Below are 18,279 nucleotides of genomic sequence, written 5' to 3'. Positions count from 1 at the left end.
TTCACATGTGTGCTGGGGATCACTCCAGCTGGAGGAAAGGGGGTGACTGACTAAGCACTGACCACAAATAGGAGCTGCCTGCATTTTAAGGCCCCAACTTTGTCCCAGAAGGCAGGTATCTATACTTAGACTTCACTCTCAAGGAGTCATAACTGCAAATTCCTTCCTAGAGTCTAGAAAGGCACTCTGCCTTACTCTGCCCAGCCCAGCTTATTCTGATCCTGGACTCTTCCCCACCTTCTGCCTTCTGCCTTCTGCAGACCTCGGCCCTTCTCCAGCTCTGCCTGGTGATTTTCACCCTTCTAGCCTATCCATCTGTTAAAAGGAAAAAACAAAAACAAACAACAACAACAAAAAACTTTTTTTTTTTGAGAGATTTTCACTGTAGGGCGCGTGCGCTCGCCAGACAGACAGAGAGAGACATAGAGACAGAAAGCGAGAAATCACCCCCCAGGGGGGATGGCCACGCCGCAATCCCTTCTCCTCCATTCTCCTCTCGGGATCTTGGGCACGCACACACACGCGCCCGGCGTGAGTTTTAAGCCACCGGGTCCAGGACACGAACCGCGGTCGACTACGTGGGAGTCCAGCGACATAGCCATTACGCTAACTGCTGGTTCCCAACAACAAAAAACTTTTGACAAATTAAATTTAACAGAGTTTAGGTGAGTAAAGAATGATTCATGAATCAGGCAGTCTCCAAAGCCAGAGGAGGTTCAGAGCAACTCCAGGCTGCTGCATGGTTAGATACCATTTACGGACAGAAAAGAGAAAGTGACGTACAGAAAATGGAACAGAAGTACAGAATCAGTGGAAAACAGCTCGCTTGCTTCCAGTTTGGTGCTTGCCTTATTTGAAGGGTTTGAACAGTTGGCTCTTTGTGATTGGCTGAGATTCTGCCACTTGTTATAGAGGTTACAGTCTGTTTACACATCAAGTTAGGTTACATTCCTATGTGTGAGAAGCCTTTAGGCCAAACTTAAAATATATATGGGGCAGCTTAAGGCCAAGCCTAATTTAGTAATTTTAACTCCTTGTTTCATCCTACCCCCACACTTCAGTACCCCTAACTTTGCTGCCACTCTCCTGGAGACTCATAGGTATGTAATTTGACCATAGACTGACTCTTTTGAACAGCCCCAGGGCCAGTCCCTGCCAAGCAACTTTCCAGCTGGGCCAGTCCCCTTTCCTAGTTCTGATTTCTTTCTACTTAGTAACCTCAGCCTTCGAGTCCAGTAAATGGTGGTCCACCCAGTGTGCCCCTGTTCCTTCCTCTGTAGCCTCAGTTGGCCTGATAGCTTGTTGGAATTCCAGCTCTGCTGGAATCTGAGTACCTTCATGTGATCACCAACGTCACTAATACTAGGAGTCCTCAAAAAGTTCATGAGAAATGCACATAAAACTATGGGTGGAGTTCACTTTTTTCCCCCATAATAAACACAGGAGATGGAATTAAAGTATGAATTTATTTTGGTGCAAAAAAAAGTTAAAATCCATATACAGGGTTTTTTCCCATAATATGAATTGTCTGTGAACTTTTTGAAGACCTCCTTGTATATAACATGCCTTGGGACTCTCACAGTCTGCAAATGAACAGGGGCTTACCACCACTAGACATGGTTCACCTTTCTGCTGCTTCTCAACTCCCACAGAAACCTCCCCAGGTACTACATTTTTAGAGATATTTCAGCTCCAGCTGCCTCTGGAAAGTGGAGCTTGCTTCTCTCTGTTCCCTACTCTATGGCTTTACTAGAGATAAGTTAGTCCCTAGTCAAGAAATCTTGTAGGATGTCAAAAAGGTAGCAGTTTCCATGTTAACAAGTATAACCTTCCTTTCCTGTGAATGCCAAACAGGCTTAAGTAGGATAAACTGAGGCAGATCAAAGGTATTGAAGATGGCCTATAATGCCAGCAATTGAAATGCCTTCCCTGCAAGAAAGTAAGTTCTGACCTCCAGGGAGTTAATTCTGACCCAGATTCCTCAGGACATTAAGAAATATTAAAGGTTGGGCCAGCAGGTAGCATGTGGTAAGGCACTGAATTCTTACAGGACCAACCATGGTTCAAGTCCCAGACCTGGCAGAATGAAAATCACTCTGAGTGCATGCGTGTGCATACCCCAAATCCCTAGAGAATGGAGGAGAAGGGACTGTAGCGTAGCCATCAGGGGGATGTGATTTCTCACTTTCCTCCTCTCTGTTTCTCTCTCCCTCCAGTGACTGCATGCACCCTATGGCAAAAACCTTAGAAAAAAAGAAAGTTTTCTAGTAGGTGAGACATACTGAAAGCCATGCTAGAGAAGCCTTCCAGGACCTTGATGAAAAATAAAGAAAACATGAAGGTCAGGGCCTGGGAGGAGGCTGTTCCATTTGTCCAAGAGAGATGTCTGGTGCCTGACTCAGAGAGGGTGGTAGACAGGTGAATCATTACAAGGAAAGTTTCCATAGTTGGAAATTGCATGGGGGACTGGGACATTGCACAGATGGCTGCATATAGAGAGCCCCATCACAGATTACTTTGCATTCTAGAATCATGGTCGGGTTGAAGCTCTTCTTCCAGATTATGGTCAGTGTCATCTCCACCTCAGGGACGAAAGCCAGCTCATTCCAAGCATTTGGCCAGAGACACAGGCCTGGTTCTTAGTTGCAGAGGTCCTGGGATTGTGACTTCTTATGGCCTCATTTTGGGCTCCTCTGGCCCTAGAGCTCCCAGGAAATGCTGGCAGGTAAATAAAGAGAACAACAGCAAATATACAAACCCTTTCTAAATCTTCCTGGCTGATTGAAAACTTGTGGTTATTTCTAGATCCTGAGAACCAGCCGCTGCCTGACCCACCATCACCATCAACCTGGTTTGCCATTGCACTTGTGCCATTGGTCATTGCACCTGTGATCATCAGTCAATCATTGAGGAAACTGAAAAAGAAACGGAAGCCTGGAGCATCTTATGAACGTGGTAAGTCAGTCCTTGTCCTCTCTGGAGGTCACCACTTTGCAGCTGCTTCCCAATCAGCTGCCTCTGGAGCTCATTGACTGAGCTCAGACTACCAAAAAGTCACAAAGTTCTTGGAAAAAAAGATTTTCCCACAGAGTTCGGGGCCTATGTAGACTGGATTCAGGTGACACTAATGTTGCTCTGGACTTCCAAGAAAGGCAATAGGGAGCCGTAGATGGTGTGGTGGTAAAGGCACTGAACTCCCACATGGCCACCATGGTTCAAGCACTGGACCTGGCGGCTTGAAAAATCATACCAGGCATGTGCGTGTGCATGCCCAAAATCTAGAGAGGAGAAAGGAGAAGGGATTGTGTTGTGGCCATCTGTCCTGGGGGGTGACTTCTCACTTTCCTTCTCTCTATCTCTCTTTGGTGAGTACATGCACCCTATGGAAAAAAAAAAAAAAAGGGCAATAGTTCTACCTGAAGTTTACAACTGCATTTCTGATTTCCTGAAAAAGTTGATTATTACTTGCTTTACCTACCTCAGTTTGTGAGGTTATTGTGGCAATTCAGTAAAATTAAATAGTGAAAATACTTCAAAATGTTAAAGATTCTGGAACTGATGGTATTTAAACAGAGATGTTTATTAGATGGTCACAAGATTCACCTTCTCATCTCTGAAAGTCTAGGTTTTCTATGAAATAAGTTAAATGAAATGTTCTTCATTGACTTCTAAATATTCATAAAAAATCATATTAACTTGTACTAATTACAACTAATACATATCCATTATCAAACATACCCAAAGTAAAAATCACCTATAATTCCACTTGTAAGAAAAACATAATAATGCAGACAATATCTTTAGTATATACATTCCAGATTTTTCTCTATATAAATCTATGTTGTTGCCTACAAATGGGATAATGTAAGGGATTTTTCACAATTTGGATAATATCACATGTACTATTTTCTAACTTTGTTATACTAAACATAGCAGGACAATGTTCAATGTTATAAATATCTGTCTACAATATCATTTTAAATGACTGTAAGAGATCTCATTATGTGGATGTATCTTTATTTATTTATAACCAACACTATTTTTTGGATACTTGGGTTGTTCCAACAGTCTTGCTATTGTAAACTGGATCGAATTGAACAGCCTCCCCGTTGACTTATACTGACCCCCCTCCCACCACCACCACCACCAGTGGTGGTTAAAGCAAGTAATAATCAGCTTTCTCAGGAAACCAGTATTAAGGTACCATTGTGAAAGTGTTTAATGGGGGCAGAGTATCTTCTGAGTTCATTATAACCCCATGCCTATTTGTGGCTTGGGCTGGTTTCGGCAAGTTTTAAAGTAAAATTGGACTTCATTCCTTTTTATTTTTTTCCCTGTTTTGAGATTTTTGCCATAGGGCATGTGCACTCACTGGAGAGAGACTGAGAGAGGAAAAGTGAGGAATTGCCCCACACAAGAGATGGTCACAGTACAATCCCTTCTCCTCCTTTCTCCTCTCAGGATTTTGGGCATGCATTCACATGTGTCTGGCATATTTTTCAAGCAACTAAGTCTGGGACTTGAACCATGGAGATAGCCATGTGGGATCCACAGCCTTAACCACCATGCCACTTGTTAGCCCCTGGACTTATTTCAATAACTGCGTCTGGTAACAATTTGGTTGGTGCTAATAATTCAGATAACTTTCTTATTCACTTGAGGTAGAAAGCATAAGATAAGTAATGCTTCTGGCTAGCATCTTATTTAAGATTTCAATGTATTAATTTTAATATCTATTTTGGAAATGCATGAATGGCATTAGCAACCATTTACTTTATTCTGCTGTATTCTTAAAATAGAAAATGGGAATAACAATTAAATTTCAAGAAAATAATTTCAATAAGTTAATATAAAGCAATGGTAGACTCAAACTACCCAAGTATGGGGTATATTAGGAAATTTCTATGATACAAAAGTGTAAACTTCAGAGCACAAGTTGAGATGTGTGCAGACATACCATGCTTTTCCAGGCTTTCTCTTTTCAAGGTGAGAGTTTTAAGTTTCTTTTTCTTTTCATTTTGATGCCATTTAGAATTAGCCTAATATGCAGAAGCCACTTGGGGAATAAACTGCTTTCTAAATTTATTTTAACATTTGAATGATCAGCTTACAAATGAAACAAAGAAGAAAACATAGAAAAAAAGAAAATGAATGTTTCTTCCCCCACAAAGCAATCAGAAAAAATTTGGATGAATAGATGAAGTGTCAACCTCTAACAGAGGAAAAGATTCTAAAGGAATATGCATTGTGATTCAGAAAATGCTTGCCATAGTGAACTATGGCTATACTCAAGGAGGCCAAGGAAAATATGGTTTTTAAAAGAAAAATGGAGAGCAATTACATAAGTTGTTTTGAGACAGTTATCTTTGGCTGCCAAGATGGATGGCAAGGGTGGTGTGAGTCCTGGGTTGCACAGGTAGTTTCTAGGCAGGTGTTACTGTCAAAGTATTTTTTGAGTGAAATTGTAGTAGTCTTTGCACAAGAACTTGGTATCATTCTGGCAGAGTCTTTGTGGCAGTTCTCACTAATAAGCATATGTATATGAGGATTACACCCTCCCTCTATGGCTTTCCCCAGCCCAGTTTACTCAGAGTTTAACACAAGTTGACATAATCACTCCATTTTTATTCTGACAGCTTTTACAGATGTTAAATAGAATGTGTGTGTACACATAGGAGAAGTTGGAAGTGGGTTAAAGAAGCCATGTGTGTGCACAGGAAATGGTCCAATTTAGTTATGAGTGATTAAAGGAAGAGGGCAAGACAGATAATACCAATACATATGATCCCCAAGAATATGTTTAAAATGATTGACAAGAAAGTGTTTTTGATCCGTTACCTGTGTCAGCAAGTTTGGTGAAAAGGAAGAGTCTTGAAAGAGAAAGAGATGTATCACTCATAACCATGACACGTAGACATGACATACTTGGTAAATTTGGGTTCTGTAACTTTAGCTCTCTCTGCCCTCACTTTCTGGGTGTTTCTAGAATTGGCTATATGATAGGGAAAATAATAAATCCCCCAACAAGATGTCCACTTCCTATACCCCAGAACCTATATGTTATCTTACATGGCAGAAGGGCTGTATACCAGTGATTAAGGTACTGGCCTTCAGATAGCGAGTGACTTGAATTATCCAGGTGAATTCAGTCTTGTCATTAGTTAAAGACTTTTCCCAGCTGGGTTAGGGAGATGAGCTGGAAGAAGGTGAAAAGATCTGAAGCTTGAGAGAGGCTCAGATCCACCATTGCTGGCTTTGAAGGTGAAGGAAGGGGGCCATGAGCTGAGGAAAGTAAGTAGACTCCAGGGCTGGGAATGGCCTTCAACTGCCATCCAGCAATGAGATGGGATTCTTAGTTCTACAAACACAAGGAACTGAATTCTGCCAATACACAGACATGAACGCAGTCATGTTCCATTCAGAGAGATACAAGCTCACTGATTACCAGTAGGAATTTATACACTATTCCTCATTTGACGTTAATTATTAATATTTTCTCAGAGGAAATGACTCTTAAGCTAACTAACTTGATATCAAAAGTCCTGTCCAATGATTCTTCATTAATTATAGTTTTTCTGTGTCCAAACTATATATATTTTCTGGTTTAGACTGTTTAAATCAAAAAAGGGAAATGCCGTGGTTATTCTCAGTAATTAGTAGTGCATGTGTCTATGTTTTGTCAAATAGGACAGATAAGACGTGAGCAATTTTAACTATGAATTACTGTCTTTGTCTAATCAGAAGTTACCTGAGTTTACTCATTGGGGAGAAGAACTAAAATAGTTCCTTCTGAAATTTTACTTGCGTGGGTCTTACGTGACTGAAATCTTTATAATAGTGCCCTATCAGCCAACAATTTTTACAACTTGAGTCTCTTAGAACAAATCTATAAAAGTCTTGGCTCTTTCAGGAATGATTTCTTAAAGGCCAAACGTCTTTATTGAAATAAACCACTGTTAACCAATATTTAAACAGAAACTTCATCTGTGAGATTAAAAATTGGAAGCTACTGACATCATCACATTTGCCCTTCAAAATGTTAAATATGTAATCAAATCCAAACTTAGAAACTTCCTTTTCATTGTCTGCTTTCATCTGTAAACAGAAACTTTTTTTTATTGTGATGACTTTGTCATAGATGTGAAATGAAAATTTAATTATTCTGTGTTGGTCTACAGATATCTGAAATACTATATTCAGCTATAAAGATCATTATTTTTAAGAAGAACTTTGAAAAAAAAGGAACTAAACAGATTTAGAAAGTGTCTGGGAGCTACATCAAATAAGAAATAGTTTAAATAAAGGTCTTTAACCTGAAAAAAAAAAGCCCCATGAGAACCAAGGGACTGCTTTCATGTGTCTGAAGGACTACAACAGGGTACAAAGATAGTACTTAACTGTATGGTTCCAATGGGTAGTTAAATAAATGAAAGTCAGGGGACCAGCAGTCGGCGTAATGGCTACGTTGCTAGACTCCCATGTAGTCAACCGCGGTTGAGTCTCAGACCCAGTGGCTTAAACTCACGCTGGGTGCATGTGCGTGCATGCCCAAGATCCTGAGAGGAGAATGGAGGAGAAGGGATTGTGGCATGGTCATCCCCCCCCACAATCAACTAAATGTGTCTAGGGACCAGCAGATGGTGTAATGGTTATGTCGCTGGACATGGCAGATTGGATTCTGAGGCTTGAAACTCATGCAGGCATGGGTGTGTGAATGCCCAAAATCCTGAGAAGGGATTGCATCATTACCATCCCCCACAAGGTGTGATTTCTCAGTCTCTATTTCTCTATCTCTCCCCCACCCAGCAAGCTCATGTGCCTGATAGCAAAAATCTCTTTCTCAAAAAAAAAAAAAAGCATGTGTCTATATAAAGATTCATGCACAAATGCTCATAGCAGCTTTCTTCGTAATACCAAAAACTTGTCATCCTAAATTTTTATCACTTGATGAGTGGATAAACAGATGGTGGTATATTCATACAATAAAATATTTCTAGGTATATTCATATAATGAAATATTGCTAAACTGTAGGAAGAATGTACTTCTGGCAATATGCAACAACACAGATGAATTTCAAAAGCATTTTGATGCATTATGTTAAGCTAAAGGAGTCAGATACTACACAAGAAAACTACACATTGTATGATACCATTTATATAAAATTCTAGAAACAGCAAATCATTATTTCCTTAAACAACTCAATGGTTACCAGTGAATGGAATAGGGAAAAGAAATTGATTGAAAGGGAGCAGGAAGGAACACTTGGGACTTAGATAAATGTTCTCTACCTTTATTATGGTGACTGCTAGATGACATTTGTTAAACTCCCCTAACTCTATACTGAAAATGATTGAATTTTCTTGTTTATTATTATACCACTACGAAACTGATTATTTTAAAATACGCACACACATAAAGAACAGTCAATGGCATGAAGAGTTCAAGAAGATTGTTCAGTCAAGACTGAATCACAAAAGCATCATAGGCTTCACTGAGAGGATTCCTGGGGTCCCTACATCTCTCCGCAGACATCCAGGTCAACGAGCCTTACTGTGGTTAGCCTGAAACCAGAAGTTGGCTTGATACCACATTTCAGCTCCAATTTTGCATCCTGAGAACACCTAAATGTTTCTGCAGGTCCACTTTATACAACTTGAAAGACCTTAAAATTTTCTGGTTGCCACAAGTATGTTTCTCGTCTCTCCTCATCGACAGCTGTGCCCTGACTGTGATAGATTTTTCTAAACAAAAATACCTGGAGAGCAGTTAGCAAAATAAGCCTTCAGTGGCACTCAACAAAAAGAGTTTCCCCAAGCACAGTTCTGTAAGAAGTGTGTGAGTGAATGTCTGTGCATGTGTGTATGTGTATTTTAAGTTATTATTTGTACCATGCACATTTTTTTGATCTTGGGGATTCTGGCTGTGAATCTGCTGCAAGATAATTATGGTTTAAAACATTTGATTGGTCTACAGAAGATCACTAATGTTTGTGACCATATGAGTTGTCATAGTGGATTGTTTTATGTGCAGGTATTATTGTTAAATACAGGGACTGTTTTTAGGCACAGAATATAAATCAAAAGTGAGGAGGGACTTTTATGATGGCATATTGAATGTCTGTGGTCTAGATCTAAAAATGTGTGGTAGGAATTAGAACAAACTGGAGACAGGCCATTGACACTTGGACTCTGTCTAGCCATGTTAGAAAAATGCTCTGACTGCAAGCTCTAAAATTACTCACATGGGAGACCAGCAGATGGTGTAATGGTTACGATGCTGGACTTCCACATAGTCGACAGTGATTCAAGTCTCCGACCCAGAGGCTTAAAATTCATGCCAGGTGCATGTGCGTGCATTTCCAAAATCCCGAGAAGAGAATGGAGAAGGGATTGTGGCATGGCCATCCCCTCTGGGGGGTGATTTCTCACTTTCTGTCTCTCTCACAAGTGCCCACACCCTATAGCAAAAATCTCTCATAAAAAAAAAAAATGAAATACCCACATGGAGGCAGTGCTCACCTCATTTACACAATCAAAGCACTCCCTGGACGCTGAACCTCCAAAGGGAAAGGAGCAAAAACATCAGGGTTTGCCCAAGAGTATAACAGGTGAGGAAGGGGCTGGGTCAGGCCCGGAGAACACTGCTAGTTGGTAGAAGCCACTTCATCTTAGTGTCAGTGACTAAAGATAGAATTTGGGTCCTTTGGTCAGGTTTCCCCCCAATTTATTTTTGTGATGTCCATGCTCAACTGCTTGAGCTTTATTTTGGCCCCTCCGCCCAGAGTTACTTACAGGCTGTTCTTCACTGTGTTTCCAAGGCCAAGAAACAGAAACCAGCCTGACTTTTCAGGAGGTGGAAGTTAAGTACACGTTTAGTTTTTACTGTGACTTGTTCAGGACCATATTTTACAAAATAGCCTGTTTCCTTTATTACTATTTCTGGAAAATAAAGTTCTATTAAGACTGTTTTAGTTTGAATATAGAATAGTTTTGTTTGTTTTAAATAGGACTTATTTTGAAAAATTCTGAGTTTAATTCAAATGTATGCCAATACCTTCCTAAGTAAGGTAATTTTCAAAGACAGTTGTTCATTTCATCAGATGGCTTAGAGAAATTTCTGGAATATTCACATGGGAAGATTCCTTATTAATGAATGTCTTCAAGTTAAATCTAATCAAAAATTTCAACATTATTCTTTGTACATTTTTATGATATAGTCTTAATGAGCTTAGTTGCAAACAAATAAAATACTTAAGCTATATATAAAAAAAAGTAAAAACAAACAAACAAAAAGCCTTACTATGGCACAAAATGACAGTTTAGCTAAAGGAATTTGTACCCCAAGTTGCATTGATAGCAAGTCAATAGTAAGTCCATACTAATAGCAATGCAAGTTCTGGGAGGTCAGACTGGCTAGAGATTTCCCACTTGGACCCGTCACTGCAACATGGAGTAGCATTTGATAGCACCATATAGCACACCCATTTAGGCATAAGCATCTTTGAGATTCCCTTCCTTCTCCTTCTAAACCTTGCTTTCAGAAAAGGATTGGTAAATTGTTGGTGACTGGATTTTTTAAAAAATGGTGGTACAATGGAATACTGCTAAGCTGTAGGAAGGACTGTGCTACTGGTACTATGCAACAACACAAATAAATTTCAGAAGCATTGTGCTAAGTGAAAGAAGCCAGACAAACTCTTCTGATCACTAACTGATTACTAAAGCTAAATGTATTACCCCTCTCAGTAGTATAGTTTTATTTTAGCAAGGATAGAGCTGGAAGTGAAAACTTTCTTTCCAACTTTCAAACTTAAAGCACACTGTGCAAGCAAAGGCATTTACCCTTTGCGTACAAGGATCTTCTCCCCAGTCTCCTTAAAATTGCATCATGTAAGTAACCATCTCTTCCATATTTAAGGTCCCAACAATTTCTCTCTGAGTCCTAGGACTTTAGAATCTTGTCTAACTTTCCTTCTTTTAGTACCTAAGGGGAATATATTTCCTAAGGTTTTTGTTTGTTTTGCTTTTGTTTTCATCTCTTTCAGAAACCATCAAAGTAGAAGAGAGAAAAGTGAGCAGTATGAGGGAAGGTGAGTCCTGACCCTTTGATATTGTTGAAAGAGGTGTGATCCCCAGAGTGTCTGTAACTTGAATAGGTTTGAGCCCAAGGCATGCTGAGACCTCAGCAATCATAGCATAGAGCTAATAGAGGGTGAGAGGAAAGTGAGACTAATTAGAACCTCGAGGGAAATCACCTACCTATGAATGGATGGCAGGGCAGCCCATGCACCAGGTCTAAAGAACATGTCAAACTCAGTCATGCTCAACTCAAGTAGAAATCAAAGCCACATGGTTCTGATGTGGAGAGCATGGGCTGCATCTTCTTCATCACAGAAATCCCAGTACCTATCACAGTGCCTGGACTAGTGGATGTCCTACATGTGTGGAATAAACGAATGAAAAAGTGAGAAGTGATAACAGGTTCCCTTCAGTCTCAGTGTCTTTGCATCTGCTGTTCTTGACCTGTTCTACTACTTCTTCATCTTATTCTGTAGATCTCACTTCAAGCACCCCTTCCTTCCTTCCTTCCTTCCTTCCTTCCTTCCTTCCTTCCTTCCTTCCTTCCTTCCTTTCTTTCTTTCTTTCTTTCTTTCTCTCTCTCTTTCTTTCTTTCTGTGTCTAGAGAGGTTTTTGCTATAAGATGCGTGCACTTGCCAGAGAGACAGAGGAACAGAAAGTGAGAAATCACCCCCCAGGGGGGATAGTCACACTGCAATACCTTCCTCTCTGTTCCCCTCTTAGGATTTTGGGCATACACGCATATCCACCCAGCATGTTTTACGCTGCCAGGTCTGGGGCTTGAAACAGTTGACTATGTGGGAATCCAGCAACGTAACCATTACACTATCTGCTGGTGTCAAAGCAGCACTTTCTTAAAAACACATTCCAGGGACCAGCAATTAGTGTAATGGCTATGTCCCTGGATTCCCATGTAGTCAACCGCGATTCGAGTCCTGAACTCAGTGGCTTAAACTCACGCCCGGTGCTTGCGCGTGTGTGCCCAAAATTCCGAGAGGAGAATGTAGGAGAAGGGATTGTGGTGTGGCCATCCCCCCTGGGGGGGGGTGATTTCTCATTTTCTGTCTCTCTGTCTTTCTCTGTCCTTCTGGCAAGCACATGTGCCCTATAGCAAAAACCTCTCAAAAAAAAAAAAAAATTCCAGAACTAGATCATGTCTACCTGTTACACTGTGATGTGGGTCCCTGGGCTTTTTCTTCATACCATCAGCTTTTGCTTACATACTGGTCTATAAAACTCAACAAACTTGACTTAACTCCTTGGAAGCAGAGATCATATCAGTTAAGCTCACTCTTGTGCTTGTAGCACCTAGCGCAGTACCTAACATATAGTAAGTGCTCAAGAAATATTTGTTAAAACAATCCATGTACACAGAAAAGAATGTGTGCAGGTTCAGGTGATCAGTTCTTTCACAGCCTGATGTGATTAGATTGCCTATACCTCTATCCCTTCTGAGGAATTAGGCCTTCTAAACTGCCTTTCAGACTCAGTTTAGAAATGGTCTATAAGAATTGAACAGGGAAGGCAGCAGGGAATCAGCATAAGGCAGGGAAGGTCCAGACAAAAATAAAGGGTAAGTATTAAAGGGAGCATGAACAACAGCGTGGATGTGGGCTCTATCCTCCTGTCTTCACTTCTCTCTCTGATAGTTTATTTCCCCTCCTTACTATTGCAATGGCCTCCTCTCTTCTGCCTAGACATTGAAATCTAGGAAAAGAAAGTGGCTCTACTGTGAAATCTCACCCAATCCCTTTTTCTACTTTTCCAGAGTAAAAATCCATCGTGTGAAAGATCTGATGATGAAGCTAACAACTCAAAGCCAGCCCCAGTCAACAAAATTGCTACACAATTTTAACTAAAGAGTAAAATTCACATGAGTATTCATTTTGTATACCCTTTTTTTGCAAGTTTTTGGCAAAAACTTTTTATTTTTCTCAGAAAGCAAGAAAATACTGCCATTGTAATGGTGAAGTTACGGAGTTCTAAGTTAGGGAGCCTCCTTGCCATGCCTGCTCTGCTCCCAATGGCAGGAGCTGAGTTTCAGTCTCCAGCAACTTCTTTGCACTTCAGAGCCCATTTGTGGATGAAACTCAACAGAATTCCTGTTTAGGACCAAGGCCTCCTGCTTCAGCTCACATTCCTCCCTGTCTTAATTTCATAAATTGAAGTTTTACATAAAACTCCTAGTTTCTGGAATACTGGCTTTTATCTTTTCTGAATTCTAAGGTGGTGCCCTACTTAATCATGCCTACCTGTAACTGAACATCCTCTTCAGTCCAGTTGGAAGTTATGTATTTTATGACTAGTGTTGATATTAATATGTTGAAATATAAAGAAATGTATAATATAAGAATGGAGAAAAGTCTACCCCTGCTAAGAGGTGCTTGTCCCTCTGTTGGAGTCAATAAGGAAAATGGTGGCCTAAGATACTGGCAACAATGAGCAGACCAACTTAAACATTGGGAAATTAGGAGAGACAGAGATGAAATAAGCTTTAGATTCTGGAATCACTTCTATCTGGGCTGCTACTAATATGGAAGAAGATTACCTGCTTCTGAAGTTATTGGCAGGCCATAGAAGAGAGTACCAAACAGAGCAGGAGAGTACTGGATCTTGTGAGCCTATTTGTCTTGAAGAAAAGACTGAAGTGACGGCTAGGGTGACTGTATAAGATCCAACAGAGATCACAGTACTCAAAAGAAAAATAAAGAACCATCTCAACCAATAGAGACACACATGAAATGTCTGGTCTGACAAGTCCGTTGACAAGTCTTAGCACAAGCAACAGATGGGCAGTCTGTCCAAATGGACATAAAGACAAATGGGGTGAGATCAACAGATGGCATAATAATTACATCGCTGGACTCCCACATGGCTGACTGTCATTCGAGTCCTGGACCTGGTGACTTGAAACTCACGCTGGGCACATGTGAGTGTGCCCACAATCCCAAGAGGACAATGGAGGAGAAGGAATTGCAGCATGGCCATCCCCCCTGGGGATGATTTCTTGCTTTCTCTCTCTGTGTCTCTCTAGCAACTGCATGCACCTTATAGCAAAAATCTCTTTAAAAAAAAAAAAGGAGAGAGAGAGGTCCTTTCAAAAATATATAAAAATGTATTTCAGAAAGTGACTCTCCACCCTCACACTGAGTAGGGTCAGCTCAATACCATTTGCAGCATATGACAACCTGTTTTCTCTTCCCATGATCTGGTTGTGTGTCATTAACTTGAGATCAGACATCATGACTCTTGGGTTTCTAAAATACATGGAGTATAGTGTGAAAAGTCACTCTAAGTTGTCCTAACAATCTATTGGAAATGGGAGAAATATAGACACATCCATGAAAGCGCTCTCATTTTATGTGGCAGAGAGGAGAATGAGTCACCAAATATCAAAGACAGTTATGACTGAAATTTGGGCCTTAGATCTTCAGTCGGGGTACTTTTCACTCCACCAGGCCCTTCCACTCTTCCTGTTAACTGGAATAGCTGAAAAATGAGCATGTTTAACAGGGCATAAGACAGCATGGACTTACATAAGATAGACTTAACACTGCTATACTTAGCTTTGTGACCTTGAGTAAATTACTTAATCTCTCTGATTGTGTTTCCTTATATGTAAAGTAAAATTAATAATACCTACTGATTCATGGGATCAAGGGCAATCCAAAAGAAATTATACAGTTAAAAAAAAAAAGAGGACCAGCAGATGTAGTAATGGTTACATCGCTGGACTCTCACGTAGTCAACCACGGTTCCTGGACCTGGTGGCTTGAAACTGACACCAGGTACGTATATGTGCCCATAGTCCCAAGAGGAGAATAGAGGAGAAGGAATTGCAGTGTGGCCATCCCCCTGGGGAGTGGTTTCTCTCTTTCTGTCTCTTTGTCTCTCTCTCTCTCTCTCTCTCTCTCTCCAGTAAGTGCACACACCCTATAGCAAAAATTTCTCTTAAAACAAAAAAAGAGAGAGAGACAGAGAGAGAGAAAAGAAAAAGTCCTCAACAAACAAGCAATTGGGTAGCTTGTTTCAAGAGTGAGGTTAGGGGTGTTGAGTGAGCATTCATAGTGGGAGAATGGGAACAGGAAGCCACCATGGAGTAACAGGGTGGGTGTGGATTCTTCCACATAATATTCTGCCAGAAAGTCCCCCCACCCTGACAAAACCCAGAAATGTTCCTACAACTCCTCCTACATTAGCCTCACACGAAGCCCCTCTCAGCATCTCCACTTAGGGCTAAGATGATTCATGTACTCACCTCAGGTATATGGGACCTTCCCAACCTTACCTTCTGAAGTCAAAGTCGGCTTCCTTTATCTTCCCCTTGTGAAGACTATTTCTAGACATTCCACAATACCTATTCCGCAAAAGTGTCAGGAAGTTCCAGCCTTAGTCATTTAACATGAGCTTCTAAGTAGACAAGTTGGAAGGAAAAAGGAGAGGGAGGGGTCTCTCAAGGGCAGGGGCTTCTGGTCAAGGTCTTGGATGAAGCTGTCTTGAGCTCAGCCATGGAGAGCATTATTTCAAGGAGTGAGTTAGGGAGCTGTGAAATAGGAGGCAGGAAAACCTGTTGATAAACTGGCAGTTAGCTCTCCAACACTTGACATTTCTATGAATCTGAACTAGGAAAACCCTCAGACTTTTCCAGACTGGGTCCTGGAGCTCAAGCTCATAAGTCCAGGGTCCACAGCCAAAGGAGGCCCAAATCAGAGGGGAAGGAAACTTATGGGAGCTGCTTCAGGAGAGAGGGATCACAGAAGCTTCATGTTCTCTACCGGAATGGGAAAAAAGAAATCCTAAAATATGATGTTAGAAAGCAGAATCATCCAAGCACAGCTAGCAGACTAGAAATAGGATTAGGAACCAGTCCATGATTTAGTCACCGAGGTGAAAATGTCCTCTTCTCTGTCACAGACGCAGCACAGGGAGCAGGGAGTACTTTTCAGCAGAAGTGACCAGAGTCACCGAGCACAGAGCAGGAAGCAGGGGCTGACTGCTTCTAAGTCACTGCTGCAGAACAATGAAAACGTTCCTATTTTGCAACCCAGAGCATATACACCTGAACCTTATCATTAGAACATGTCAGGGAATCATTACCATGCTGACTGGTGACACAAACTAGTTCCAAGCTGTTTCTTCCAGTCCACCTGCTATTCTTTAACTGCACGCTTCAAGGATTTGCCCTCGGGCTTCAGGCTTTGTAACCTCTGTGAGAATAGTTGAGCTGTGCTCACTTCATGGGAAATCAAGTCCAAGTCCACTCAAAAAAATAAATAAATAAAAATTAAAAAGCCAACACACACCATCAAATCAAGTTTTTCACTTTTAAAAACTGATTTACCGGGACCAGCAGTTAGTGTAATAGCTACATCGCTGGACTCCCATGTAGTCAACCGCGGTTCGAGTCCTGGACCCGGTGGCTTGAACTCACACCAGAAGCGTGTGTGTGCATGCCCCAGATCTCGAGAGGAGAATGGAGGAGAAGGGTTTGAGGTGTGGCCATCCTCCCTGGGGAGTGATTTCTCACTTTTTCTCTCTCTGTCTCTCTCTCTCTCTGGTGAGTGCACACACCCTGTAGCAAAAACCTCTCCAAAAAAACTGATTTACTAATTTTGTTCTCCAAATTTCAATGTATTTGTTGAACTCTCTTATAATCACAGCTTTACAGTACCTTGAAGATTCCTACTGTCAATTTAAAAAGAACGAGAAAAGAATGCTCATTTTAACATCAAAGATAAATCCTATTCCAATGTCCAAACTAGCTATGTACATAAACATGTGTGAATGTCCTCAGGATTGAAAAGAGTTTTGGCTACTTTATATAGCGAGATGGATTGTTTTATTTTTAATGATAGCAGATTGATGAGAATTTTAAGAATTTACATTCCTAGGACCACACTAAGGGTGGGTTTTTGTAGCTGAATTACTGTATGTTTCAGGAAGGCCTGGATTATGTACTTCAGTAATCAAGTAAGTTAAGAAACACAAGAAATGCACTGGTGGGAGGGATCAAGCATTGCTGAAAAGCCAGTAATATCTGTTCTTTCTAGACAGTACTGATGCAGAAGATGTTGCTATAGAAGTGGGCTTCACAGTGCCAATAGGGACATGATCCTGGAATACCAGAAGCCAGGGACATCACCTAAGCATCAAATATGCTGGGCAAAACTAATGTGATAGGCAGCAAGTTGGGAACAGCAGCCAGGGGGCCCAACTTACAGACATCCATAGACACGGCTCATAGACTGGGGCATTCCTAGGGGGAAGGAGATGAGCAGCCATCAGGGTCTTGCTTAAAATATATAATCAAAAGGAATCAAAAATGGATGAGAAGGGGACCAGCAGTTAGCGTAATGGCTATGTCGCTGGACTCCCACATAGTCGACCGCGGTTTGCGTCCCGGACCCGGTGGCTTAAAACTCACGCCGGGTGCGTGTGCGTGCGTGCCCAAGATCCTGAGAGGAGAATGGAGGAGAAGGGATTGCGGTGTGACCATCCCCTCTGGGGGGTGATTTCTCGCTTTCTGTCTCTATGTCTCTCTCTGTCTGTCTGGCGAGCGCACGCGCCCTATAGCGAAAAACCTCTCAAAAAAAAAAAAAAAGAATTGATGAGAAGAAAACTGAGATAACAAGTCCACTCTTCCCTTTAGAGGTGATCTTTCCCCTACCTTTGTGATAATCCTTTCCTTATTTAATTTATTGTTTTATGGCCTGCACATGTACTCTGGACAAGGTGGTTTCATTTGCTCAGTTTCCAAATTTTATATAAATAGAATTGTACTATACATTTCCTTTTGAAATTAATTTTTTCACTGGAAATGATGATTATGAGATTCATATACATTGTTGCATATACCTGTAGCATCTTCATTTTTCACTGTTCTGTATTATTCCACTGTATACACATCCTATATGAGATCAGCTTCATGAGGCATGCAACTAGGGCATTCACACAGGACCTGCACTCAGAAGGGACTGTTTCTAGTTTAATAACTTTATGTTTGAATTTGAATTTTGCAAAGGAAGGCACAATGCAGCATGTGCTGGGGGCTTAAAGCCTGTGTTATCCAGTCACTCCCCACCCTGAGCTTGCCCATTCCTGCCTCCTAGTGACTGCTGTCACCCTACACCCCCAACAAGAGTCCAGAAAAGAGTGAAAAGAGAGTCAAGACTGTGAACTGAGTGCGTGGGGTGGGATATG

At 41.1% G+C, this 18,279-nt stretch overlaps 1 protein-coding gene across 3 annotated transcripts in view; it reads left to right on the top strand.

Annotated features, from left to right (window-relative positions):
• Nucleotides 1–14,024, top strand: part of CD86 (CD86 molecule) — a 78,018-nt gene extending 63,994 nt beyond the window's left edge. For 2 of the 3 annotated variants that reach the window (XM_006162363.3, XM_027765908.1), the window contains 3 exons: nucleotides 2,806–2,955; nucleotides 11,046–11,090; nucleotides 12,848–14,023. In XM_006162363.3, coding sequence (XP_006162425.1) covers nucleotides 2,806–2,955; nucleotides 11,046–11,090; nucleotides 12,848–12,852 — 200 coding nt within the window. In that variant the 3' untranslated portion in view covers nucleotides 12,853–14,023. Of the gene's footprint in view, nucleotides 1–2,805; nucleotides 2,956–11,045; nucleotides 11,091–12,847 lie in introns of all 3 variants that reach the window. The other variant, XM_027765909.1, reaches the window with a different exon arrangement.
• The last annotated feature ends 4,255 nt before the right edge of the window (nucleotides 14,025–18,279 follow it).

Source organism: Tupaia chinensis, unplaced genomic scaffold (assembly GCF_000334495.1).
Source record: "Tupaia chinensis unplaced genomic scaffold, TupChi_1.0 Scaffold139927_1, whole genome shotgun sequence".
NCBI classification, from domain to species: Eukaryota; Metazoa; Chordata; class Mammalia; order Scandentia; family Tupaiidae; genus Tupaia; species Tupaia belangeri.
This window is presented reverse-complemented; position numbering and strand designations above follow the sequence as displayed.